The sequence below is a fragment of the Urocitellus parryii genome, chromosome 13 (genome assembly GCF_045843805.1).
Source record: "Urocitellus parryii isolate mUroPar1 chromosome 13, mUroPar1.hap1, whole genome shotgun sequence".
Lineage (NCBI taxonomy): Eukaryota > Metazoa > Chordata > Mammalia > Rodentia > Sciuridae > Urocitellus > Urocitellus parryii.
In genome coordinates this window covers 57587569-57614515 of record NC_135543.1, presented here as the reverse complement: position 1 = coordinate 57614515, position 26947 = coordinate 57587569, and the positions used below count along the sequence as shown (strand labels likewise).

Sequence of the window (26947 nt, the reverse complement as noted above, 5' to 3'; positions counted from 1 at the left end):
CTTATTTATATGGGTAAGACAGATGAATTAATGGGCTGATACTAAGATAAAAAGCTGAACAATCTGATTCATAGCAAAAATCCAGCATCACAAACAGCAGCAGGGGGCCAGAGTCAGAGGACTTTCCTGCTACCACGAACACCAGACTTGGGAACTTGTAATAAGATGGCACAAATGTGACTTGGGGAGTCTCCTTTCCCAGGGGTAGACAGAAGGATGGGTTTGATCTAGACACCCACCTGCCTGTGGAGTGGTCCCCCATCCACAGCCTGTAGCCGTGATCCATGATCACCAAGCTGCACGGGGACATGTGGGGAACACTCCCCCACTGGAAAGCCAGAGCCTTGGTCACCATCATCTTGGTCTGGTCCATCCACTTGGTGATTCCCCTTGACTCCAAGCTCACCAAGCTCAGAGAGGGTCTCTGGATGCTCACCCTGAAATGAGTAGCATATGATGATCATAGCTTTGCCCTCATCCTTTTGCAATACAGTCTGATTTTGTGTGTGTATGTATGTAATCAGGGAATGAACCCAGAGGTGCTTTAACACTGAGCCACATCGTCAGCCTGTTTTATTTATTAATTTTTTTATTTTGAGAGAGTGTCTCACTAAGTTGCTTAGGGCATTGCTAAGTTGCTGAGGCTGGCTTTGAACTTGAGATTCTCCCGCATCAGCCTCCTAAGCCACTGGGATTACAGATGTGAGCCACTGCACCTGGCTAATTTATTTTTTAGTTGTAGATGAACACAATACCTTTATTTTATTTTTATGTGGTACTGAGGATCAAACCCAGTGCCTCACATATTCTAGGCAAGCAAGCCCTATACCACTGAGCTACAATCCCAGCCTGATTCTTTTTTAATGGGGTCTCACTGTATTGCCCAGCCTGGCCTTGAATTTCTGGTTTCAAGGGATCATTCTGCCTCAGCCTCCTGAAGTGGTTGGGACTATTGAAACTATTGTTTGAGGCTAACTATCCGCTTAATGGATTAAGTTCTTTCCTCCTTTGCCTATTTTCCCTAAGATGCTCATTTTGGCTATTTCTCTCATTGACCCCTCTTCCATTTAAATGGCATAGTGTGGGTGACCCATTTATTAGAAAAGGTTAATGAGACATTTTACTTCTTATAAATTAGTATTGCTTCTAGCTATAATTTTATAAATTAGAGGAATTCTATAGTATTGACCAACAGGAAACCTTACTTCTAGCCTTTCCTAGCAAAGGTTTTCCCTGTCATGAACACTTGGAAGCTGGGTGAATTAATTTTTAAAAACTTTTTTACCCTGAGGAAAGAGAATCACCATTCACAGAACAACTTTAAATTACATACCCTGTTCATTAGAGTGGGAAGCAGATAAAAGGTCTTTGTAGGTTCAAAGGAAACCAGCTATTTACAATGCCTTTAACAGGGCAAGTAGTCTGGGTGTGGATGGACAGAATGCACAGGTCAGCAGTTCCAGGCCTATGCTTACCAAAAAGCAAAGCCAGGACAGAGCTTGTGGAGCTAGAGGTCACTCTAATTTCAGCAACAACAACAACAACAACAAAAACAATCAGAAAGCAAATAACTCTGTTCCATTGCTGTTTTGAATTCAGGAATTAAGACATAAAGGGAAGAATATATATGAATTTCAGAGGTGACAAAGTGACCCAGGTGAGACTTAGAAGAGACCCTTATGGCTGTCACAGGCTCTAGCATCTGGAAACGCAAACTATAACAGAAAGGAGAGCAGATATTCTAGAACCAGCTTATATAAACCACCAAAGGTGAATGAGATGGCAAAGGACCTCATGGTGATAACTTCAACGAATTAATAAATTAAGAACAAAGGAGATGACCTCAAAACTTCATTCCAGAAAGGAGTTATAGACCAGGATACTCACAAAACTACTTCCAAGTACAGCATGGAATTCTTGGTTTCATATATAACAGGATAAGCCATTGCATTTCCATGGCTTGGACTGAAATTGACAAAATAATTAAAAATAACAGGACATGGCTTTATGTGTAGGGGAAGGGACAGCAGTGTCTAGGGTCGAGAACAAAACAGATGCAAATAAAATGAACTCTATGGATGGCCTTACCTCCATAAAATCCTCTCCTCCCTCCTCCATCTGCTCCCCTTGCCGCCAATGTTTCAGCAACCACCTGAGTTTGACATAGAAGAGGAAGATGTTCTGCTTCAAGGACCGGAGCTCCTGCTGCAGCAGGTTCTTCTCATCACTCCAGTTTCGCTCATGGAGGGTGTTCTGCAAAGCCAGGCTGTGCATTTCCAGCTCCTTCCACCTCAAGGCATAGAGGTGCTCCTCCTCCATCTTGAATGAAATCAAAGGGAAAGACTGACACAAGGCTCATTCCAATTTGCCACCTAAACCCAACCAACTGCAAACTGCCATTCAATTTAGACCATCTTACAAAGGAGATGAGAAACACAGGACCCCCATAAGTTTAGAGTGATGAACAACTTGAGGTGCATATGATGTATAAAATCTCATGAGCTTTAAGATTCAGAAGCAGGTGCTATTTCAAAGAAAGGTATTAGAACCATTTTTTTTTTTTCCCTGCCAGTCTCTCATGGTGTTTCTAGATGTCTCTAAACCCCTTCAGAAAAAAAAACTGTTTCTCTGATGAATGGCTTGCAGCTGATTCAAATGCCATTTAAGTAGATCCCACTGTGCCTGAGTTGGCACATAAGGGTGCACTGTAATTATAAAGAAGAAAGAAAATGGAAAGCCTTTTCTTTTATTTCCTGAGACCCCTAGTTCCCCAAAACCCCTCATAGAAAGAGAATACCTAGCCAAGAGAAGGCCCACCAAGAGCCAGAGAGCACAGCAGTTAAAGCCAGAAGGAATTTTTTTTTTTTAGCTGCATACAATGGTCAGCATTGAACAAGAAAGTAAGTACCTACTTCCACACTGAAGGCTGAATCTACCTATTAGATATGCATAGTAGATTTTCTTAGGGAAATAAAAACATCGCAGAAAAAGAAGATTCTTCCACCTGAGCTCTAAGTTCCTGTTTTGTTGTCTTTCTTCAGTTTGAGAGAGTTTCTCTCTACACCACCCAGGCTGGACTCAAACTCTTGGGCTCAAGCACTCCTCCTGCCTCAGCCACCCAAGAAGCTGGGACTATAGGTGCCCACCACCATGTGTGGTGGCACTCTTCCAAGAGACAAATGATTATTATGTGTCAATAGTGACTAAGCAAGAGGGTGTAAGTAAAATTGTATTTTGTAGATAAGGGCACAAGAATAATATTTATATTAGCTAAAGTGATACATGAGATTAAAGGTTTCTATTCCATAGACCCACCCCATCTCCCAAACAAAGATTAGAATGGCAGCCTGGTCATTATCAGCTGTCCTCTCTTAATTTAACATTCCTTCATGTGCCAAAAAGGGAGTGACTTCTTTTATCCTAAAGAACTACATTATTTCTGAGGAACCTGAGGCTAGGACGATGGCTGCCTAAAGGTGACACCAATATGCTAAAGATGACACCAATACGGCTAATGTGCTAAATAAAGGCCAGGGGAAGACAGAAGTGGCTGTGGGAATGTCTGTGGATCTATGCAATTGTCTCTGTGGCTACTGTGGTGACAATGGTTATCTACTGTACTTCAGGCTGAAAGTGGCGATTTTATCCAGAACCTCAGCAGTCTGGGAGTTCCACCACTGGCTATCACCCTGTGGATACAAGCTCAGATAAAGTGGGGGCAGCCTGGCACACCAAAATCCCTCACTTGCTGTTGTCTCAGCCACCTGCCTCACTGAGGGAAAAATCCAGCTTCCTCGGGGGTCACATGAAGCCAACACAGCTCTTTCCCTGTGATGCTATAGAAAGATCTCAAGATATCATTTTGAGGGGTGCTACATCTCAAAGGGCCATTCTCATGCCCCTCTATCTGCAGCACCCTGTCCTGGCTCACTCTGACACCCCCCCCCACACACACATACATACTGCCCTTTCTGACTCCTTCTGTTCCATGCTTCCAAGTGCTTCCCAAATCTCAGATCTGACCTTCTGCCCTACGACCATGTTAGGGGACAACTTCCTTTAACTTTTGAACAAACCTGAAGGACAATATCTCTTCATTTCTTAAGTCTCTGCTTCAAAATACTCCTTTCTCATTAATCCAAGTACTAGACACACCTGAGATTCTACCATTGCACTATCAGCCTCCAGGGATAAACTCCCTTTTCAAACTATTTTTGGTACAATGCTTTAAAAAAATCTTTTTAATTAGTTAAGAATTGGTCGTTTGTACAATATGGAATTGTTTTCCTTTGGTAATGATAGTGAAACTTGATTTACAAGCAAAACATTTGAAAAGGGGTATGCCTCTTGGGGGAGAGGATAGCAGAGAATATTCATTCCCTGCTGTTCAACTCTAACCTCCCTAAGCTGCAAAGTGCAGCAGGCGATCCTTTAATCAGTTTGTGACCCATTTAGATCCTCTTGGCCTGAGTCACCCTGGAGGCATATACATACAGCACATATTCCTTGCCAAAATAAATTCTTGGATATACCAGGAACCTTACTTTGCATAGTATATTGCATGATAAAATATCAAGGTCCACTATTCAATATCAAATGCTTTGTTCCATTTTAAACGACAGCTATCTTTCGACAGCAAATGCAAGGGGAAACGAGCAGTGATAGCAATTCTGAACTTACATATCTGTTTATAGCTTAATTAGATGCAGGGTGTCAGGGACTGGACTATCCTCGGGAGGCCTAGAGCCAGAATGCCTGTTACCTGTGAATCCCTTCTACTAAGAGCTCTGGGAAAGGATTTAGTGGATAAAGAATAATTAGCCTGTAATAGGTTATTCTAAAATAACTAGAAGTTAATCAGGTCACAGCTCAATTAGTGGCAGTATTTTTGAAGACGACAGTTTAGGATGAGTTGATATTCCTATCAGAAGATTCACTTAACATTGACCAAGGTGATAGACACACTTCCTTGTCTCCTTGCATTTAAGGTTCTTGTTTTATGTCAGTTGCCTGGTTGGTACTGCTACAGGAAAGTTTAGATCAGATATGCAGAAAACTTTCCTGGTACCTTCATGTAAAACACAACCATTGTCCCTTATCCGTGGTTTTGTTTTCTTAACTTTTAGTTACCCACAGTCACACTCCAAAAATATGACCTAGAAAACCCCAGAAATAGCCAATTCTTAAATTTTAAGTAACATTTATTATAGTATAGTGTTATAATGATTCTATTTTTATCACATATTATTGTTAATCCTGTTCAGTGCATAACTTATAAGTTAAACTTCATGATAGGTATATATGTACTGTATAGGAAAAAGTAATATATTTGGGATTTGGTACTATTTGTGGATTCAGGCATCCTCACAATGTTTAAGACAGGGGAAACCAAAGTGCTGAAATGTGTCTTCCAGAACAAAATGGTGGATAGTTGTCTTTTTGGCACATCTGAGAGGGGGTAGCTCAATTGAGTAACCTTTCTATTTGCCTGTGGGTCTGTACAGGACAGGCAGCATTCTTTTAAAATGCATCATGGCATATCTCCTGAGGGGGCTCTGCAGACCAAGAAGCGGTCATGCTGAAATCCGCGTTAATATTTACCTTACGGATCTTGTTTGTAAATGTCTCTGTGTCCTCTTGATGCAGTCTGGCCGCCTGCGCGAGCTGACCCTGTAGCTCTTCTATCGATACACTCTGCTCAGGTAAAACAGGGGGGCCCCTGAGCTGATTGGTGGGATAAAGGAAGGGGTTTAGAAACAAGAACTCTGCCTCAGGTGACAACGCAGGACAGACATCTGCACAAGCTCGAGACAAACACAGAGAGACATGGCACACGGGGTTGCAGCAGTGGAGTGACTCTGCGGCAACTTTCCTGGGACTTTGGGGATGGGGGGATGGGGAGGAGCTGTTGTGTGGGGCTTTACAGCTGTCTGCATCACCTGGTGATGGATGACTCTCCTCCACCTGCCCTGCTTCAGTGGCACACGCTGCCCAAGAAGAACCACACAAAGATCTTCTTATTACACTTCAGGTTACAAACAGGCCAATAAATCTGTGGATTCATTTATTGTTATTTTTATTGCTAAAGTCTACCTTCAAAGTCCAAATAGGCATGAGAAAGTGGTCAGTCACTAATTTGAAATGAAATGTGTTTTACAGAGATGGAAACACTGTCACTAAAAATCTCAGGCATCATTAAAATGTAAGCAAGACATTTTACCCACTGCTTTGTGCTACTTGGAGGCAGATGATGTACAAAACTGGGAATGAGAGTGGATTGTTGCAATAAAAACACATGCCATTTTACTGGCTTGTTTTGTTGACCTTTAATTAATCTGTTACTTCTCACTGAGGACATTGCTTCTCCTAATCTGTCATGAGTAAAAATCATACCCCAAGAACAGGAAATGCAGAAAATAAAACAGCAGAGCCGATCGCTTAGCACAAGGGATAATGTGGGGGTAGGGGGAATGCTCTGCAGAAAGAAGAAAGGAAGAAAAGAAAATCAGACCCACTGGGGTTTCATCAAATCTGGGATAAAAATTTGCAAGTAAGATATCTAAACTCATCCAACCCTAAGAAATTCAAGAACTTCTGAATTAACTGCTTCTTGATTTACTAGTTGTTATTGCAGTCTTTTATATGTGGATTCTCTTTGAAAAGAGGCATTTCTCTACATATGGAATTTATTCCACTGAATTCATCTCAACTAATTTTTCATTCCTAAAAGTTATATTTTCTTATTTTTAAATGTGTGATCTTATGATAGCAATTTTCCCTTTTTTCTATATACCTGCATATTTAATAGTTCTGAACCCACTTTTTATATGGTGTCTGACAATCCTACAATCTAAAGGTCTTAGAATTCTTGCCAGCTCTTGCTGCTGGAGGGTATCTTTGTGTGTTTGAAGTTTTGCACCGTGAGTTCATCTTCAATGGGCAGTAATCTATGGGTCTCACATGCCACTTGGATAAGAATGTGCCTCCAGACTGGCTTTGCACTTGCAGAAGCCAGCAGTAAGACTTAAGTCCCTCTCCTTGAGGATTCCTGGACCAAAGTGGTAACATCAGTTCAAAGCTTGATCCCATGTGAGAGCCAGCTGTGGCTCCCACTCCCAACCAGAGCCCACGCTGTGTAAACAAGTGTCCTGCTACCTCTCTCCTGCCCAGCAACCAGGAGGCAAATATTTCTCTTGTGAATTTCTTTCCCTGCTTGTGTTGGGCCTAAGGCTCTGTCCCTTGCTTCCATCTACCCACCTAGCCCAGATATTGCTCTTGTTTTCAATTCTGAAATAAATTCCAACCCTTGAAGACTCCCTATTCTTAGAATTCAGCTATGTAAATAAGAGGAGTTTTATATTTTATGCAGCATTTTATTCAGCAAACACTGTGCACTTGTAATACAGGCACTGTTCAAAGCATTGGGGTTATGATAATAGATGAAGTTGCCCAAACCCTACCCCCCTCAGGGGTCTTCTCTTCTACCACTCAGTTGTTTTCTGCAAGAATGTTTTCAGGCAGCCTGGGCTGCTCAGCTGCTGGCTTGACTTTTTAGTTACAAATTATTCCACAAATTTAAGATGCAAAGACTGTCCACATTTTAATGCATTAGGTGCCAGCCAAAGTTTTGAACTATTTCACATTAAAACAGATATCCTAATCAAGCTTTTTTGTTTAATTTAGTTTCTATATACGTTGAGTAATCCTTCATCCACAATGCTTGGAACCAGAAGTGTTTTGGATATTTTTTTTGGGGGGGGAGATGGACTATGGAATATTTGCAATATGAATAATAAAATATCTTGGGAATGGGACCCAAATCTAGGCATGAAATTCATTTATGTTTTGTTACCTTATAAACACAGATGGAAAGTAACTTTGTTCAATGTTTTTAATAAATTTGTGCATGAAACAAAGACTTCATGGTATGGAATTTTTCACTTTTAGAGTCACACGGATGCTCAGAAAGTTTTGGATTTGGGAGCATTTCATATTTCAGATTAGGGATGCTAACCCTGTATTAGGTTGGCTTCAATCGTAATAAATATTTAACTTATTTTTATTTCAAACAGAGAGATAGCCTCATACTTCAACATCATTTGATTAAAAACATGCTCTTCTGATTAAAAGACACCTTTGAAGAGTACCGTTGAGATCCACATGTAGACTGTTGACTGGTTAACAACAGAAACTTACTGATCAATCAGAAGTTTCATTATCCGGTATGGTCCATTTTTGCTAATGAAATATTAAAACTCCTATGGGTAGCTGCTCCTGGCTGGGATGCCAATGTCACTCCAGTGTTACAAAAACAAAATACAAACATGCCAAGGCAAGAGTTCTGGTCTAGAATGACTCCCATTGCCACGTGACTGCATATAATCACATACAACTGGGGAACATTTTCACATAACATATACATTTCCTCTAGGAAAAAATATACTTCCCTTTACTATCAATTCCCCAAAAGTTTTATTCTAAAAGTCATCCTTTGCTCACTTACCTAAGATTCTGGTTATAAAACAAATTCACCTTGATCTATATGGTAGTTTACTTAAATGAGTGCCATTCACACTTGTTTCCAAGGCTGTCTAGACATTAATCTTGACATCATAACCACCCTTCACCCTGAGCCAGCATTCTGAGATCCAATGCCATCCTTCTGCCCATAGGGGTTGAATCCCAGAATGATTCGTATTGTTAATTTCCTGACCGTCCCCAGAAAAAGTGACTTATAAAATCTTTCCACCCTTAAGATGATAATGTCACCATCTCAATAAACAGAAAGAGGAATGCTATAATAACCACCAATGCTACTTGTATGTTATAGGTCTACAAGATCTCCATTACCACAACTTTGTTTCTAGTGAGAGTTCCATTTTGTCCTGGCCAATTTTGGTACCACCTCTTTCAAAAGCAGTATATGAGGTCAATACATGTGTACAAATACTTGGCATAAACCCCACGTAGTTTCACTGTGGCTGGTATTTCACAGCTGAGACATAAGGGATCGCAGATGTTCCGTGTGCTTGGTTGATTAAAGGATAAAAGGGAGAGCTAGGGAGAAGAGCTCTTTGAGATTTCTGACCCAGAAACTCAATCCTCTGGGCACAGGCTTGTTTTCATTTATATGTGAAATCTGACCAGTGTCCATGCTTGGCCACTTCTCATTCAGAACTATTTTTAAGACTCCTAGCACATTCCATATGAAACATTCTAAACACTGCTTACTCTTAACAAATGTGTCTCTCACAGAAGACCTAATGGGAACCATGGGGTGAAGACAAGGAAGAGTTCAGCACACAGTGGGACCATCTTGCCAATATCTACTGAGATGAGCTTGTGCTTCTGAAGCACAGGAGTACTTGTGCTTTCGAAGTTGTTTTGCTGTTGTTTAGGTTGGGTGTGGTTTTTTAACAGTTAACTTCTGCACACTTACAATAGTGGGTGAGTTAGTGTTTGTGAATTCTGACTTCAGTTTTCTCTGACTGTGGCTGTTTTGAAGAATGCTGGCCTTGAATATACCTCTTCTTTCCTAGGTCTAGTGAAGGGTGGCATCTGAACAGCCAGCCTCTAACACCAATTTGTTATCCACTGAAAAGGGCTAATGTATAAGGATGGACTTTTCCTTCTTCTTCTTCCTGGTGTTATCACTGCTAACCTGGCTAAATACCCCCAACCTTCCAAAAATAACATGACTTCTTTCCCCTGTCCTTAGATATGAAAATGCATAAGGCCAAAATCAGAAGAGAGCCATTTCACAAATGGGAGTTGAAAAACTGATTCTTTAAAAAATATTCTGTTTAAATTCAAAAAGTTGTTTCTTTTACACCATTGAAGCTGGGTGTCCTATGGGACTTCTCTCTTAAACCTCCCAGGAGCTCTGAAGGAGGTTCACCCAGGGATAGAAGTAATTGGCTTGAGGATAAAATTAGTGTTTTTTTTTTTAAAGGGCAATGTAACAGGGAGCAAAGACAACTGCTAGCAGTATGTCACCCAGCTTCATGTTAGCCTCATTCTGGATGAAAGCATCCATGTTTGCAGGTGAAGTTGTAGCTCCGTGGAAGAGCGCTTCCTAGCATAAGCATGTGCAAGATCCTGAGTTTGATCTCCAAAGGGTGGGGTACAGGGGTGGAGGGTGCCCATGTTTGTCTTTTCCCCAATGACTCTGGAATCCGTGTGAGTCTAACACAGAGTGGCTTCTCTCCTTGGGCTGTGCTGCTAATGGATGGGAGCTTTGTGTGCCATGTCCACAACAGCCTCATAGGAGGGCAACTGTTGGCAGTGAACTTAGGGATGTTTTCATTAAAAGGCTTTTTCTGCTTCCTGGAACTGCCCATTGTACAATTCCTTAACACAATGCAATATTCAAGGACCAAACAAGTCTGTCAGAGTGATAACCACACCAGGGACAGGCAGCCTCTGCCACCCAGGCTTGATGAGGGATCCCTGCTCAGCTCCTCTAATAAAAGGAAACACGACAATAGCATCAAAGGGATTTCAGAACACATTTCATTAAGAAATTTTAAAAATAGAATGTGTTTGCATACTTGAGTTCTGTCTTCTGAGCAAAATGCCTTTTTGAATAAAGACATAAGAACAAAAGACACATAACTCCAGATTACCTCCATAACCCCTGCTAGGAAATGATGTTTTGGGTTTGTTTTATTTATTTGTTTGTTTGTTTGTTTATTTATTTATTTTTATTTTTTTACCTGACCTATCACTATTGGGTTTTTATTTTATAATTGAAATATTTAAAATTAAAGGAAACTAGATGGGTTTTTAAAAGAACCATGCCATGGCAAGGTAGCCATAATGTCACCTGAGGATGGCCAGAAACGCAGCCCAGTGGAGGTAGTAGGCTCCGTGCTGACAGGTGCCCACAGTCACAGAGAGCTCCAAAGCAGTCTTAAGAACACTGTTCTAGACCCAGTTCTGCCACCCACCCTCTTGGGCAGTTACCGGCAAGCCACTTCACTCTGAAGACCACGTTTTTCTCCTTCAAAGAATGAGAGAATTCGTTTGAAGACCAGATGTTCCTATCTGAGTTACATTGTTTGGTGATCCTATGCCCACCAAATGGTACCACCCAGCTCCGTTCATCTACCTCTTATGCAGGTTTACTGTCCCTCGATATTCAGTTTGACTCAACTGAGTACTTTTCTCTTTCCAAAATCGCTGCTGGTTTGTAAAGTTCTGCATTGCGTGTGTGCATGTGGCACCTAATTACTGCACCAGTATTAAATAATAAGCACCCAGCAGGAGTCCAGGAGGGGATGAGCTTTCTGACAACTCACAGAGCTTACGTAACTAAGGCTGTGTGACAGACCTTGAATGACGGGGCACCTAAGAAGGAAGCCACAGTTCTCATAATTAGTCCTTCAGTGGGAAGAGGCTGCTGAGGCAGCCTGAGCTCTGATTCTGGCCCAGGAAGGGAAACAGCCAGTAGAAAAGGGGAAAGTGCTACAGTGGGCAGAGAAACTGGTACCATGACCAGGGGAGCATCTGGATTTCTGCAATGCTGGGACATACTGCCCTGTCTTTAATTTTAATCCTACTTTACACTGGCACAGCATTCGGTACTTTTAAAAGTACTTCCTTATTCAACAGCTCATTTGTTCTAAGAATCATCCACCTATAACCATGTGAGGAAGACAAGGCATCTTTATTCCCATTTGACAGAGGCCCAGAGAAAACAGAGGCCCAGAGGTTCGCCTGAGAAATTGAGTCAGTGATGGACACATTAAGGTTAGAGCCCCAGGGCTCAAGATGTCCCTGCTAGAAATAACTTAGTAGTACAGTGTTAACTGAAGGTTGGGAAATGAGTTTTCCAGAGGTATCCATGCTGAAGACGGATCACTCAGGACATCTGAAATGTGCATAATTGTGAGTTTGTGACTGCCTAAGCAACCAGCATTCTCAGATGAAGACCCTGTGTGCAATACGAGCTAACAAAGGCGTTTCCTGGGAAAGTTCCACAGTGTTCTGAGGCACTAACTCCCAAAAGCCAAATGAGTTCTGCAAATATTTGGCTATTCTGTTTAACTTTTGGTATAAAATCTAGGCACATCGTACTTGCCATTTTGGAACAAGAACACTGTGAAATTGATGTACCTTATGTATGTCTAACTCTGTGTCTGAAGACTGTGTTCAGGAAATGTTAAACAAAATGACAGGTTCTGGGTACTTTGACTGGGAGGCACCAGGCATCCCTGGACAGACTGTAGAGATCTGCAGGACATGCTGAGCTTCTGGCTATTCCCAAGGAGGCTGGTACCACTGTGTGCTTTTGTAACACCTTCAGGAGCATGTGTACCTCCCTCTAGGATGTGAACCTGGGTGCCAACTTCTTAGGTTGGGTCTGGCCTCTCCAGATAACATAAGAACGGTGACACTATATAGACTGTTTCTGAACACTTTTAAAATTTTACTTATTTAGAGGTGATTTTCAAATTCTCATGTGTCTAATCACAAGGGCAGAGATGTGACACACTCCTTTTCAGAGCCAGGGTTAGAGCTGTTTGTATTCTTCTGGGCGAGGCAGCCCTCCCCCACCATGCCCACCTCTGATAATGGTGCCAGCAGTACCCCCCCACCTCATCAGCAGCACCTCTGCCTATTTCCTAACCAAACAGCCTGCCTTTCCCAGCAATCGAGCCTCACCTCTTACCCACCTCTGTTACTCAGCTGTTCCCACCTCGCCCTCACTCCTGCCTGGGAGGAGATGCTCCCATGCCTCTGAGCTAAGTGTTAGCATCCCTCTAGGGACTGAGAAATTAAAAATCTTTATCAGTATCTCCAGAGTTATGGTCCTTTTCTAATAGACAACCTGCTGTTCTAGCCCTGCCCAAAACCTGAGTGATCAGCAAAGTAACAGCCCAGGCTCACTCCTCAGGAACATCTTTCTGTTCTGGCTGGGCTATTTTTGTCTCGGAGCTTCCCTCTCACGGGACTGCAGATGACTGTGATGGCTCAACAACAATGCAGGTGTCTGTACAGGTGGCTGCAGGTTTGTGCACGTGGGTTTATCATGGCAACAGAGACAGCTGTGGATACCACACAGGTTGGGAGTAGACATCCCTAATTCCCCACTGGCTGAGACACTGTCCTCAGGGACCATGGAGGAGTCACATGACGCATGGGCAACGAAGGACTGAAAAAGAAAACCCTCAGGAGAGTTTCTTCCCTAAGAAAAAGCCAGCTTGGGTTCTACCCAAGTTTCCCTGCTGTAGAATAAGAAGCCATTGAACACTCATAAATAGGGCCAGCCATGCCCGGTCACACCTCCAGGCACTCCTGGGGCCAGGAATGCAGGTCCATGGGGGGACAATACTACAGTGAGCCATCACTTCCATCTGACAATGAGGGTGGCAGGTCCAGTTGTCATTATGCACAATGACATATAAGTTCTACCTGGTCCCATGTCCTCCTGCCATGTTCCCTAAGGGACCTGTCCCAGATGAGAAACTGCACAGCCAGCCACATGGCAAGAGAGGAAAGTGGGATGGGGAGGGCAAGGTAGGGACTGACCTCTAGGTTGAAGCAGCTCTGGCCTCCTGCCCGGTGGCTCCCTGCATCCCCGTCAGCCCGACGGTGCAGCTCCCGTGTGGCTCGGAGGCGAAGGCTTTCTCGGTCATCCCCTCGTTCCTGACCAAGCTGCCACTCCAGCTGGTCTCTCAGTTTGGACTGTTAGGTGCATGGGAAGGATTCATTTTTTTGTTTTTTTGTTTTTTGTTTTTCCAGGAGGAGGTTAAGTTTTTATTTTTAACAACAAAAACAGGACAAAGGGGTGGGAGGGGCAAAGAAAACAAAAACAGGTAAGATAGACAACTGAAAAAAAACTACCAAAGAAAAGCATGAGCAGAAAAACCAGCTTCAACACAATGGCAGAGGAGAGTGAAAAGAACAGAACAAAGAATGCGAATGAGCAACAGCATGGGCCGAAACATCTGGAAAGCAAAGAATGCGTGGGGGATGCAGAACACTGGTTATGAGGCGCATGCAATGGGGATGCGTGAACCACAAGTCGACTGCAAGCACACTACCCATGAAGGACACAGAGGACAAGGCTCTTCCTTCCTTACGTGTGGGTCGAGCAGCAAAAGCCACAATCCGGGGCGGCAGCGGGGCCATGCACCCCAGGGCGATGCCTGGGAAAGCGGTCCTCGTAAGGCTGCTCCACTCTGCCCCTTGCCCTCGGCGGTGCGGGAGGGTGGCGGGAGCGAGTCGGCAGCGAGATTTTTTTTTTTCCATCAAAAACAGCCTTCTCTCAGAACTGGGCTCCTCTCCCCCATCCTGGCTTATCTTCCAGTGGGAGTGGGTGGGTCTGGGCTGCCTAGGGCCTCTCAGAACTGCACTGTGTCCCTTTGGTAGTAAACCCAAGGAGGGATTCGGGCGCTCGTTAGCGAGTCTGCTACTCATCCTGACTGTGACAGGAGTTGGCACTTTGGTCTTAAACTCCTCATTGCTTCTTCAGCAGGGTGGCGGGTTGGTTTTGAAACACCGAGAAAGGAGCAAGGATGGGCTGCGTCGATCCCTAGCGCCTCCACTGGGCTTAGCCTTTGTGTCATGAGAGGGCCTCTAAACCACAAGCGGTGGTGCAGTTAAAAAAAAAAAAATCAAAGAGGAAAACGGAGAAACAAGGAAATAAAACAAAACAAAAAAATAACAAAGGAAAATAAAAACGGAAAAAAAAAAAAGAAAGAAACCCAACCAAGAGACAGGATTTGGTTGACGCCGGAGGCTTTAGTACAATGCAGGTCTGAAATCATAACCAAGCAGCCGTGAGCAGCGCCAGCCCGAGAGCAGCAATGCCAGCGAGAAGGAGGAAGAGCAAGACGGAGCAGGGAGGCGAAGCCAGGAGCCCCCTTACCTGCAATTCTGGGACTAGCTCCTTCCCCAGGTTCCCGATGGGGGAGTCCCGGGACACGGAGGTCATGGTGGAGAGGAAGCTGGAAGACTCTGTGAGGTGGGGCAAGGGTGACAGGCCGTCCCCAATCCGGGTCACCTGTTCCAGAAAGGCCTGCAGCTCTTTCCTGAAAGCCTTCATCTTCACATTGATGGTCCCCAGAAGGTGGGGTTCACTCTGGGCCCCCTCACCCCTCTCGCCCTCACCCTGGACACCATGTGAGGCCAAGCTGCTGCCCTGCAGCCCTGAGTCATGGATGAAGCCATCAGTGTCTGTGATGAGGCGCTCCACGGATCGCTCTAGCCGCTGGGCCTCGTGCTTTATGGTTGCCAGGCACTCGGTGTCCTCCCGGGCCCTCAGGAGCTCTGCTGGACATGGCTCACTAGCCTCTGATGGTTTCCCACTCCCAAAGCCTGAAGTCTTCTCAAACATGTCTTCTGAGTCACTCTCACCGCCAACTGGGCCTTCCCGCTTAGGCTGGGGCAGGCGGCCCTCTTCCCCATCGCTCTCCTTCTTGCCTGTGTCGCTCTCAGCATCACTGTCCCGGGGGCTGGGGGCATGCAGCCCCAGGTGGGCAGCCAGGTCACAGCGCTGGACATTGGACAGCAGCACCCGGTTCTCATACTGCAACTTCAGCACCTTCCCACTCAGCTCATTGATCTGCAGCCTGGCTGATTTCAGCTCCTCCTGCAAGGGAGCCCCGGCCCCAGCACCCTTACATGAGCTGTCCCCAAGCCACCCTGGCTCCTGGCGAGGCTCATACTTGAACTTGCTCAGCTCATGGGTCAACTGTCGGTTGTGGTCTTCGATTTCAGATATGGACCTCCTCAGCAGCTCGGCTTCCTCTTCCACAAACTGCAGGTGACGGCGGAGCTCCGTGGAGGACTCCAGGGAGTCGCCAAAGGGTGAGGTAGGAATGCTTGGCACGTGGTCCCGGCCCATTCCCTCCCGCTCGTGCTGGACCCGCATGTCTTCCATCTCTGCCTTGAGGCCTCGGTTCTCCACCTCCAGCTCCACGATCTTCCGGCCCAAGATATTGGCTTCCTCCTCCACCAACTTCAGCCGCAGCTTCAGCTCTGCCTCTCTGGTGCTGGGGGGCCCCCCGGCCTCCCCCGTGGGGAGGGGACTGTCCACATCACCGTACAGGGACTTATACTTCTGGAGCTCCTGCTCCAGCTCATCCTTCTCCCTCCCAAGTTTGGCCATCTTTTTGCGCATCAGGGAAGCTTCCTCTTTGGCAAACTGGAGTTGGCACTTCAAATCGGCACTGTCATCCTGCCAGCAAAGAACAGCCCGAGAGAAGGGTTATTTGAAAATACCAAATGTTCGTGTTTTTGATGATTCCCCTCGCACCTCGCCCCCAACACACACACACACACACACACACACACACACACACACACACACGCACACCCGCCGATCTTGCTGTCAGTGCTGTCAAGTTACATGGAGAAGGAGCCAAGACAAAGCAGTGGTGAGCCCAGGGCTTTGTGGAAGGCACCTAGGAAAGGCCCACAGAATGTTGCTTTGTCAACCAAACAAGAACTAAAGAATTAGTTTTGGGGAAAAAAAAAAAAACATGCACATGAAGAACATCATATAGGTTATAAATGAAGAAAGAAAATAAAAATAAACCAACACTCATTGGTAATACAGTGACCCCTCATGACGGTGAGTTGAACCTGGTTCATCCCCCCCAGCAACCACCAGAGAGACATCAGAACCTCTCATAAGAGCCTAGTATGGCCAACAGGATTCAGGGGCCACATCCAGCCTGTGGCTTCTCACTTCATCTATAGTGCAGACCCCTTCATTCCTTGCAAGGTAGTACCTCTACAAGGTACTGCCAGGATGGGGAAAGCAAGCAACCCCAAATAAGAGCCCAGCTTTCTACTGATGGGTTATATACCTGAAAGAGGGCAATTCACCTGTCTACCCTGCTGCCTCCTCTTCCTCAAGGTACATCAGAATAACATGAGGATGAAACAAGGGGATGATGGGCAAGAGGGGGCTTTGAAAGTTTTGGTGCTACTTCAGTGCCAAGCACCGGTAGGGAGAACACAATGACTACTACACACCTAGACACCCTCACTACTCCCAAGCTCTCACCACACAAGGGCCACTTCAGGGCCTTTGGTCCCATTCCCCTCCTGTCAGCTGCTGTGACACAGCAGGAAATCAAATCCAGAGACCTGAGGGAAGGAGCTAAATGTTGGACAGAGTGAAGTGTTTTCAAATCAGAGTAGTAGTTCATGGAAGAATAGCACAGCGGAATACCAGAGGATTCTGGAGGGCCTCCAAAGGAGCCTCTACCACTGAAGGCCTACAATGTATGGCGGAGGTCAAGAGGGCACTTTCTGGACCAAGTGCAACATCAACTCTACCTTTCCATTGTGGATCCCTGTACTTAGAAGCAGTATGAACTCTCCATTTTAGTCTTAGAAAAATTTTATATTAATCACATTTGATGAATAGGCACAATGACCAAGGGAACAATGACCCATTCCATGATTCATTCCTCTTTCACTAGCAGAAATTCCAAATCGCTGATGGGACAGAGAGGAGACAGCAGCAAAGGCTTCCCCATCACTTAGATAAACTGTCAGCAGCTCGGAGACTCATCTGCTGTCCTGGCTGCTAACCAGGATTGGGAACAAGTCAACCCTCTGGGAGAGAAGAATTAACTCTTGCAGAGCTTCACCTGCATTTCACCTGCATTGCTTTCATGCTCAGAGAATAACGGCTCACTCTGCCAGATTCTGGCAGCCACTAGCCACGTGGCAGAAAGACAAAGGCATACCTTCCTTGGGGCCTCCCGGGTTTTCACCTTGCCTCCTGCCCTGATCTCTTCTCCTTCATCACAAACCCACAGAAATGGGGGAAATGATGTGCCAAAAGACTCAGGAAAAACCCATGACCAGGCCTTTAGCCAGTGCAATGTGGAGGGCATGACCAGGAGCTCTCCCCTGTGCCGTGTGGATGTTGACACTCCTAGTGTCTTCCTCAGGACCAATAATAAAACCAGCACAGCTGGTCTTGGGGTTAAATATGCTTCCCAGGATACTAACTCTGGCCCCTGCCATCTGGGGACCTGGGTCAATTGCAGAGTTCTGGTGAACCTGTCTCCTTATGTCTAAAGCAGAATTTTCAAACTACAAGGTCACTGTAAAGGTCACCAAAATAATATACAACAAATTGTAAATGGCATTCACCTGACCCTACCCACTTTTTTCTTTGTCTGAAATGCAATTAATATTGGGAAAGAAGCTAGTGTCTCTACTTTTTTTTCCTCATTAAAAGAATGATCTATAAATGTTACATAGTCTTTGAATTCTGATTTGGTTTATATTAAGGACTTGGTTTGGTTTTGGTTAGGCTCATATAAAGAGTTTCTGTGACTAACTGGGAATAAGGCTGCTGCCCTCTCAAAACCACTGAGTAAAATGGATTATCACTGATCTTTTATTTTTTTTAAAGGCCTACATAGATCACCACATGGGCTATAAAAGACATTCATTGTGTTTCATATCAATACTGATAGAAAAGCATGGCTGCTTATTTGTTCATTCATCCACTCTTAAATATTTATTTTTCTGTACCTGAAATCAGCAGGCTATTTTTATGCAACCCCAGTTTCTTAGAACTTTCTATAGTAGAACCATCAAAAGCACCTTTCCAATTTTTTGTCAGACAAAGATGTGCGAGGAACCCAAATACACCAACAGGTGACAGGTCTCTGCTGTTCAGTTGAAGGAGTTGAGTTTATGGAAGGCTAAAATACATCCATGAAAATGGAGGCTGACTGTAAATACTTTATAGATGAATTCCTTTGGGAATTAAATGCAAGTTAGGGAAGACAGGAGAGGTTCTCGGCCCATTCTTATCTGGAGAGATGGCATTTATCCACAGTCCAAAATTGCCTCAAGACTCCCACCTCCACCTCAGGAAATCTGGGCAGCAGGGATCACTGAAGAGAAGAGAGTGTCTTCCAGCTATAGGGACCCTCCGCTCCATCCTCTGTCCACCTCCAGTCTGGGACCTTCTCCATCTGCCAACCCCTGGCAAGTCTGACTATCAGCAGCACAATCCCTGGCCCACCACCAGCCTAAACCCAGGTCAGTTAAAGCAGCAGGATGCCCTACTCAGTGTTCGATTTGATATAGATTACCTGAGGATTGATTAAATGTCCACAAAGTCTTCTCATTTCCTAAAGAGAGGAACTATTCACAGCAGGAACTCTAACAGATGATAAACATGCTGTCAACACCCAGGCATGCACTAGGAGGCCTGCCACCAGGACAAAAGCAGAGTTATAAAGAAAGACAAGCCAAGGGAGTGAGTGTGGTAGTTGGAAGGTCAGGCTTCCCCTCCGAGGGCCTGCTGGGGAGGTCTGCATGTAGGAGAGGATCCCCCAGCCCCCAGGGAAGCTGAGCTTGGCTGGCCTGTTCTGGCTGGGGGAATCCACTCCTAATAAGATGGGAGGCGGGATACCCATCTTACTTTGTGACTGAAACTCTGCCACGACTGGTGGAGGAGTCAAGGCTGAATCCTAAACTTAATCATATCAGGCTCTGGTTTCAAGAGCCCTTTGGATAACTCCAGAAATGCAGCACGAAAGTACAAGGTGGAGTCCAACTTTCCACATAAAACTACTCCCGCTGCGGGCAGAGAAGGCAAGCGTGGCAGGCGGGGTCAGACACACAGGGACCAGCACCATCGCCACCAGCTGGAAAGGGCTTGTCAAGCAACAGAAATATATCGCTGTCAGTATATATTCTTTGGCTTGCAAGTCTGCCATCCGGCCAGCACCCCAGCAGCTGACTGCCCACGTGCCTACCTTGCGCCGGGGTGCCAGCTTCCTTTGAGTTTTGGTGGCCGACCTGCAGTTCCCAAGGCGCTCCATTCCACCATTCTGCTGAATAGAAACTCCTTGCTCAATCATCCCGCAGGCTGAGTGGGGCAACTCGACACATCCCCAGACCCCAGGGTCACTGACACATATCCAAGGAGCTACTAGCTCCTGTGGTTGACCTGCTTTACCCACAGGCCAATCACCCTCTACAGGAAAAGCCCTTTGATAGTCAAGGGCCAGGAAACTGAAAACATACTCTGAGCCCAGGAAGGTGTAAACACACTGCAACAGAGCACCTTTTTAATTTTCCTGGATGAGTGGATTTCAAGTTGAGATTTGGGGAATGAGAGAGGGTCGAAAAAGTTAATCTTTGGCATTCCTGCTGCTCACTTGGCTGGGCCCTCCTCAAATAACACCAATGGGATCTGTGAATTAGGAGGACACAGAAATCAGAAGGAATCATGAAGAGGGGAGCTTCCAGGGTCAGGGCTGCACCAAGGCTCTTAGTTACCCCAACTTATTGCATCTCTCTAATTACCCCTTGCTCTAAGAGTTCAGCAGACTGATACCCCAGAAACTCTTCTTTCTCCAACATCTAATACTATAGCAGCAATTTTAAAAGAAGAAGAAAGGAACCCAGTAAGACAACACTTCAGAAAAGCTAAGGCGGCTTTAAAGAACACATACTGTATACATAGAAAGGGCTGAGGTTTTACTGTTTTCCCAGTTAGAATATTTTACTTTCCATTAGGACAATTTAAGACATTGTCAGCCTGCACGTTGTTTAAAAAAAAAGCACTCACACACAAAACAATGGCTTATGAATGACCCAACCCTCCAGTGGCTATGTTATTTTACTATGTGAATGACTCTGAAGAACAAAATACCTTCGAGACAGTACTGCCAGACCACAGACTACACCTAGTTATGCTTCACATAAAGCCAGTTTGTTCTCTTTCCTAAAGAAAGCTGCAGCTTATCAGTGCAAGAGAGAAACAAAAGGAATTAGCTACAGCCTTGGAAAGAAAATGTTCACTCCATAGAGATTTTGAATGAGTCCAAGAGTTTTGGCGGGTGATGTTTCTTTGGAGGTTTTAAAAGCAAAGCTGATGTCTGTGAGAATATTCAAAATGAAGTGGCTTCCTTTGTAGGAAATGTGACATTAGAACAAAAGCCTCAGCTTACCTGGTTAAAGGTTTTCTTCTCTTTGAACATTTCCCGACTGCCTCTTCTCTTTAGGGAACTCTGAAACAGATCCAAGCAACATTCTGTTACTGAGGGGTCACACAGCACAGCCAGCACTGGTGGGGACATACATGCATAGAACTATTTCCTCTAGAATCAGGAAACAACTCAAAATTAACATTTAAAATGCAGTTGAATACATTTGTTAAGGTGCTTTACATCCTAATTATTATATTTGGAAATGCACTCCTCAATCATTTAGCTTTATGAGAAAGGAGGTGTTTTGGACAATTTGTAACAGTGGAGAGAAGGCAAGAAGAGGAAAAAGGTAGAAGTTTCAGAGCTAGATACATAGATATCGAGAGAAACTTTAATACCCAATTATATTTTCCTTGGGCTGCTATCAAAATTAACTGATGTTTCTTGAGTGGACAGATAAAATGTGGCAGGAAGAGAAAGAAGATTGGCTCTTGCTATAAAGAAAACCTATTCTACATTGCAAACTTCTTGAAAAACCCACTCCAATTCATGATTAACCAACATCGTAAAGATCCTATACAGCTCATAATTTATTCCTATGTTAAAGTAAACTTAACTGTGTCCTTCAATGGTCTGGGTCCCTGGCTAGTTTTCCATATAGTAGCCTCTTGCACCAAGAATCTAATGGCATTGGTTCCAGTACCCCCTCCCCCATTCAAGGATACCAAAAGACTTAGATGCTCAAGTCCTTAACAGAATGATGTAGTCCCCATATATAATCTATGCGTAGCCTCCATATATTTTACATTACCTCTAAAAGATTTATAATACCTAAACAATGAAAATGCTATGTAAATAGCTATCTGATAGTATCAGGTGGTAATGACAAGAGAAATGTCTGTATGTATTTGGTACTGATGCAATTTTTTTTTCAATGTTTTCAACTCAGGGTCGGTTGAATCCAAGGGTGCTGAATTCTCACACACAGAGGGCTGAATGTCTAGTGAAAGCACCGCAGTCATGGCTATTTGGTGCCACTACAGGTGCATCTTTGCCCATGCCAAGCAGGAAATTGCAAACAAGTATGAAATACAAACATGAATTTGAATAAAAGGACTAAGGGATGCCTGAAACAGACCAACAGGGAGCTAGCACTCTTCTTGCTAAGATGAGGCATGAAGACAAAAAGAACAAATGGAGGAAGAAAAGCATCCTAGAGGAATACAAGATGATTTGTGGTCTCTTAATTTGAAGAGATTAAGTTGATCCTAAGGTAAGTTGAAAACAATCAGCTGGGGAAGGGAAGCCCTGCTCACCAGCACTCAGATCCCAGCAAGCCTCTCAGAGAGCTCATCCCCATCCCCCTTCACTTCCCTCTCAGCTTAGCTCCAACCCTGAAGCACCACCTGGGTTCTTTTGAACCCCAACTGAAGATGGGCTCTGAGCATGACTTTTGATTTTGTATCTTTGCTGTCATACCACATCCCAAGTTTGAAAGGAGGCTCTGATGTAAGTCACTTACATTGTGGTTAGAACTCAGATTCATGGGCTGGGGACATAGCTCAGTTGGTAGAATGCTTGCCTAGCATGCACAAGGCTCTGGGTTCAATCCCCAGGCACCACCGAAACAAACAAACAAAAAACCCCTCAAATTCCTTCATCAGTGCTATTTACATCATATGTCTCACTCTCAGAATGCTAGGCTTTTGCCACTCATTGGAGGGATTTTAGATTAAGAAGCAATTAAAATTCTAGCTGTCCCCTAACCTCCAGGAAGCTAGAGACCTAGAGAAGAAAAAGGTAACTGAGAGAAGGACCTGCAGGAAGGGGAGAAGGCCATGGAATCAGTCTGGGTTGCCTGGCAGGCTCTCCCTGGTTACCAAGGGGGATGGAGGAACCATCTTTAAATCCTGGCTGCAGAATAGGTTTGAAATATTTCCTTTTGTCTTTTTGGTAAAAGCAGGGTCAAATTTCAAAGAGAACCAGTCTCCTGCAAAAGGTAGTTTAATCCTGCCTTAAGACAGACCAGAGATTATCCCATCCCACTTATTAAGTGGGCTTTCCAAGATTTTCATCTTCACACTGAAGTTAAGATCAGCTTTTCTTTGAATGAGCTGAGGGAGAAGAATATTTCTGATGACTGAAGACAGAGAAGAGTTAGAAAAAAGAAGCAGGGAGAAAAACTGTTCCCTAGGGTTTCACATGAGTGATTTAAATCTGGGTCTGTAATGACAATCAAGGCCCTCAGTATGTGCTGTCCACTAGCCACCCTGTTTCACAACATTCTCCCAATGAACAGAACAGAGGCTCTGTATGCACTGGAAGAAAACCAAAGATATGCACACGAAGTAAAAGCTAAAAATGGAGACAAAAGATTTAGCATCAAATGGGTTGCCACATTTGATGCTAGAGGCAGGATCACATTCTGGGCGAGGCATCTGTCGGGGAGGGAATGAAGAAAGGGAGACCGAGGGTGGGTTCCTCCAGCCCCTCCTGATGTGTCTTGCTCCTTTGTAGATGGGCTGTAAACTATAACCCTGAGTCCTTTCTAGTAAACCACAGAATACGCTGGGAGTCGTGAGACCCCTGACACACATCCCATTCACAACAGTAAGTAGAGTGGAAGAAATTGCAAGAATTTAAGTTCACCAGGAATTTTCAGGAACCCTATGAAGGAAATAAAAAACAACAACTTTGTGATTGATAGAAAGTAATGTTTGCAATGGGAAGACTTTATGTTATAAAGATAGTACATTTTTCTTCCAAATCATTTTAAAAGGATGCTGTCATTTTAACCAAATTCTACTCTCCCAGTACGTAAGATGAATGCATATAATATGTACTCTGTCACACATATGTTCACATATATAAATGTATGTGTGTAATAAGCAACATCTTTATACAAATATGAATATGTGCCTTTTAAAACAAAATGTGTTTGTGAGGGTGGTAAGAGTTTGGAAGAACTTGTCAAAATGATTCAAAAATTCTGCTAGAACAAGGGTTTGCAAACCGTAGCCCTGGGGATAAAATTAACCCACAGCCTGTTTTGTAAACAATATTTTAATAGAAGACAGCCTCCTTTATTATTGTCCACGGCTGCTCTGCACCAGAGCTGAGTACTAGTGTCAGCCCATTATGGCCTGCAAAGTCTAAAATGTTTACCACCTAGCCCTTTGCAGAGAAAGCTTGCTGAGGCTGATATAGAAAAATAAATTGGTGAAAATAGCCAAGGATACTTTGAAAAGGAAGAATAATGACAGTTGGCTTATGCTAGTCAACATAGAAATAAAATATCATAGTTTGGTGCTGAAACAAAGATACACAGATTAAAGCTCAGAAATAGCTTTGAGAGGATATGAGATTTTAACAATCCTAACAGGTAGCATTTTAAACCAGCATTTTACACTATTCTTTTAAAAGAATGGGGTATGTTGGTGGAATAATTATACAAAACTTGAGATAAGAAAATACTCATACTACATATCAAAATTAATTCAATTATAAATTTAGATGTAAAAAATTATAAAAGAACCAGGAAAAAATGAATTTCTATTTATTCTTGAGGCATGGCCTTTACAGACATAAAAACAAAAGAAACATCCATGGAAAAAGACTAATAGATTGTTAAACATTTTTAACTTTCTTTATATACCAAAAGAAAACACTATGAATATTTAAAGGCAAACTGGAAAAAGAATTCTCTAACCCACAACAGACAAAAGAATAATATTTTACAAGCAACAGGAGACCCATCTTCATGGGAAAATAAACAAATAGCCCCCAAAATACAACTATTAGTAATTCAAACAAGATACTATGTTTTTTTTTTCTTCACTTAGAGATTTACAGAATCAACAAAGTAGGGTACCAAGGGTAATCAAGCACCCTCAGAGATGGCATTTCCATGCAGATGAACAGGTGTGGGAAGGTAGGCAGGGTTCTGAAGCAATCCTACCTTACAGAGGACATGTCTTAACACAGTAATCCCACCTCTGGAAGGCACCCTGAGGACACATGCAATCCCATGCAAGATTTACAGGTTAGAATGCTTTTCAACAGCACCTGTTGTGACAGTGAGTGAAGACGCTGGGGTGTTACAAGGATCTTTTTTCCTCTTCTTGTGTATACTTAAGGCAGACAACACGATGGCTTGATTGTCTTATCTTGACATGAATGTACATTGAAGTGATTATTACCAAGCAAGTCAACATACCCATCATCATCTCTTGGAAAATTATCAGGACACAATACAGCATTGTTAACCCCAGTCCTCATGTAGCAAGTTAGGTCTCTACACACAATGATGCTTCCAAAGAATATTGAAAGGTTATGAGAAGTGCTCACAATACATTAAAAAGAAAATGTTGGTGACAAATAGCACATATTTTTACCTTAATAAGGATAAAATGTTTTACAGGTGTATGTTAGGAAACTGAGCTGGAGGAAAATGCACCAAAATATTAAGTAAGGATCATCTTCAAGTGACAGAATTATGGGGAATTTTAATTCCTTTTTTGGTGGCTTTTCATAGTCCCCAAATTATCTACAGTGTGTGATATTTCCTTTAAGACAACAGAGAAGTGGGGTTGGAAGTACAGATAGAGGGTACAGCACGTGCTAAGCAATATGCAAAGGCCCTGGCTCAATCCCCAGCACCTAAATAAATGGTGGGGGGGGTCATAAAATTAATACAATTTTTATCTTGAAGATAACAGAAAATAGAAACGATCATTGATCTCCTGTGTTATTAGCCTGGTCCTTCAGGTATATCCTATATGTCTATGGTTGGTTAGAAAGTCTGCTGTCATATATACCTAATTAGAACATATAAATTAATTAATTTTTTAAAAAATGCATTCTGCTGTCATATATAATTAACTAGAATAAATAAATAAATATTTTTTTTTAAAAGGGGGGGAAAAAAAGACCAGGAAGTGCCCTGAGAGCTGAGCAAATGGGCCAGGTACCCCTCTGTGTTGCAGGTCTCCAAGCATATGGTCCCCTGGCCAAGAGCCAGGTGGTCATGAGTGACAACTGCCATGCCTCCAGCAAGGTCCACATGCCCAGAGTCATCCAAAGTCCTGTCCAGCACAGAGCACTGACATCCAAGGACTGGGTGGAGGGGGGTATAGATCCTGGGTTTAGGGACCCTGGATAATTTGTGTGAGCATTATTCAATATACCCAGTTTATTTATTTGGATGACTCAGTGATCCACTGGAGTCTCTTCCAAGAATGATGAAAGGAAAGGAAAGGAAAGGGAAAATTCAGACAATCAAAAAAACACAACCCAGAATAAGGACCTGCTTGTTGATTAATTCTACAGTTTCTTTTGAGTCTGGTCAACTGCCAGCAAATTGGCTCTACATTCCTTTTGAAAAGGGGATGGGGAAAGCCCTTAAGTTTGTGAATCTGAAATGAATCCTTCTAAGGGTGATGGATTTGCTGAATATTGAATATGATTAAATGAAATATGAAGTTAGGCAATTATTTGGACTTTCATGTCAATTCTTAATGCTTCCTATTTTAAGCCAATGTCTTCCAAGTAATTTCAGAAAAACTGACAAGCTCTCAATTGCTAAAGTGTCTCAGAGACAGACTTGAGGCTTAAGATTTAGATTGGTAATAAAAGGAGGCAAATAAAATCAGGAAACTATACAGGATGAGTCAGTGTGGGAGAGAGAGCACAGATGTAGGCTGATGATTTTTAGAATTCTTACAGATTCTAATTATTTAGAAAGTCTGTTGTTTTTTGGCTGGGTTAGAGCACACAGAGGAATAAAATCAGATTGAGAAAATGATGGTGATGTCTTTTTCCCCCCGCTATTCGGATGAGGTTATCAAGATTCTGTTACTCATAATAAAATTCTCATGTAAATGCTATGAGAAGTGTAGGATGAGAGTGATCAGCTTCTTCTACAGCTGGAAATACTAGGTCTGGCTGGGAGATGCCTCCTTTCCTTTCCTCCTCGCTTGTCTTGTCAGGGAAACAAGTTCCCCTCCTGCTGGGGGCTCACT

The 26947-nt window shown here is 43.5% G+C and overlaps 1 protein-coding gene across 1 annotated transcript in view; it reads right to left on the bottom strand.

Annotated features, from left to right (window-relative positions):
* The window catches only part of Mtcl1 (microtubule crosslinking factor 1), a 127149-nt gene that overhangs the window by 34000 nt on the left and 66202 nt on the right, over positions 1–26947 (bottom strand). The window contains exons 4-9 of the mRNA XM_026412208.2: positions 20949–21008; positions 14876–16186; positions 13534–13689; positions 5602–5724; positions 2089–2319; positions 240–437 (exon numbers count right to left, since the gene is read on the bottom strand). Coding sequence (XP_026267993.2) covers positions 240–437; positions 2089–2319; positions 5602–5724; positions 13534–13689; positions 14876–16186; positions 20949–21008 — 2079 coding nt within the window. The remainder of the gene's footprint in view (positions 1–239; positions 438–2088; positions 2320–5601; positions 5725–13533; positions 13690–14875; positions 16187–20948; positions 21009–26947) is intronic.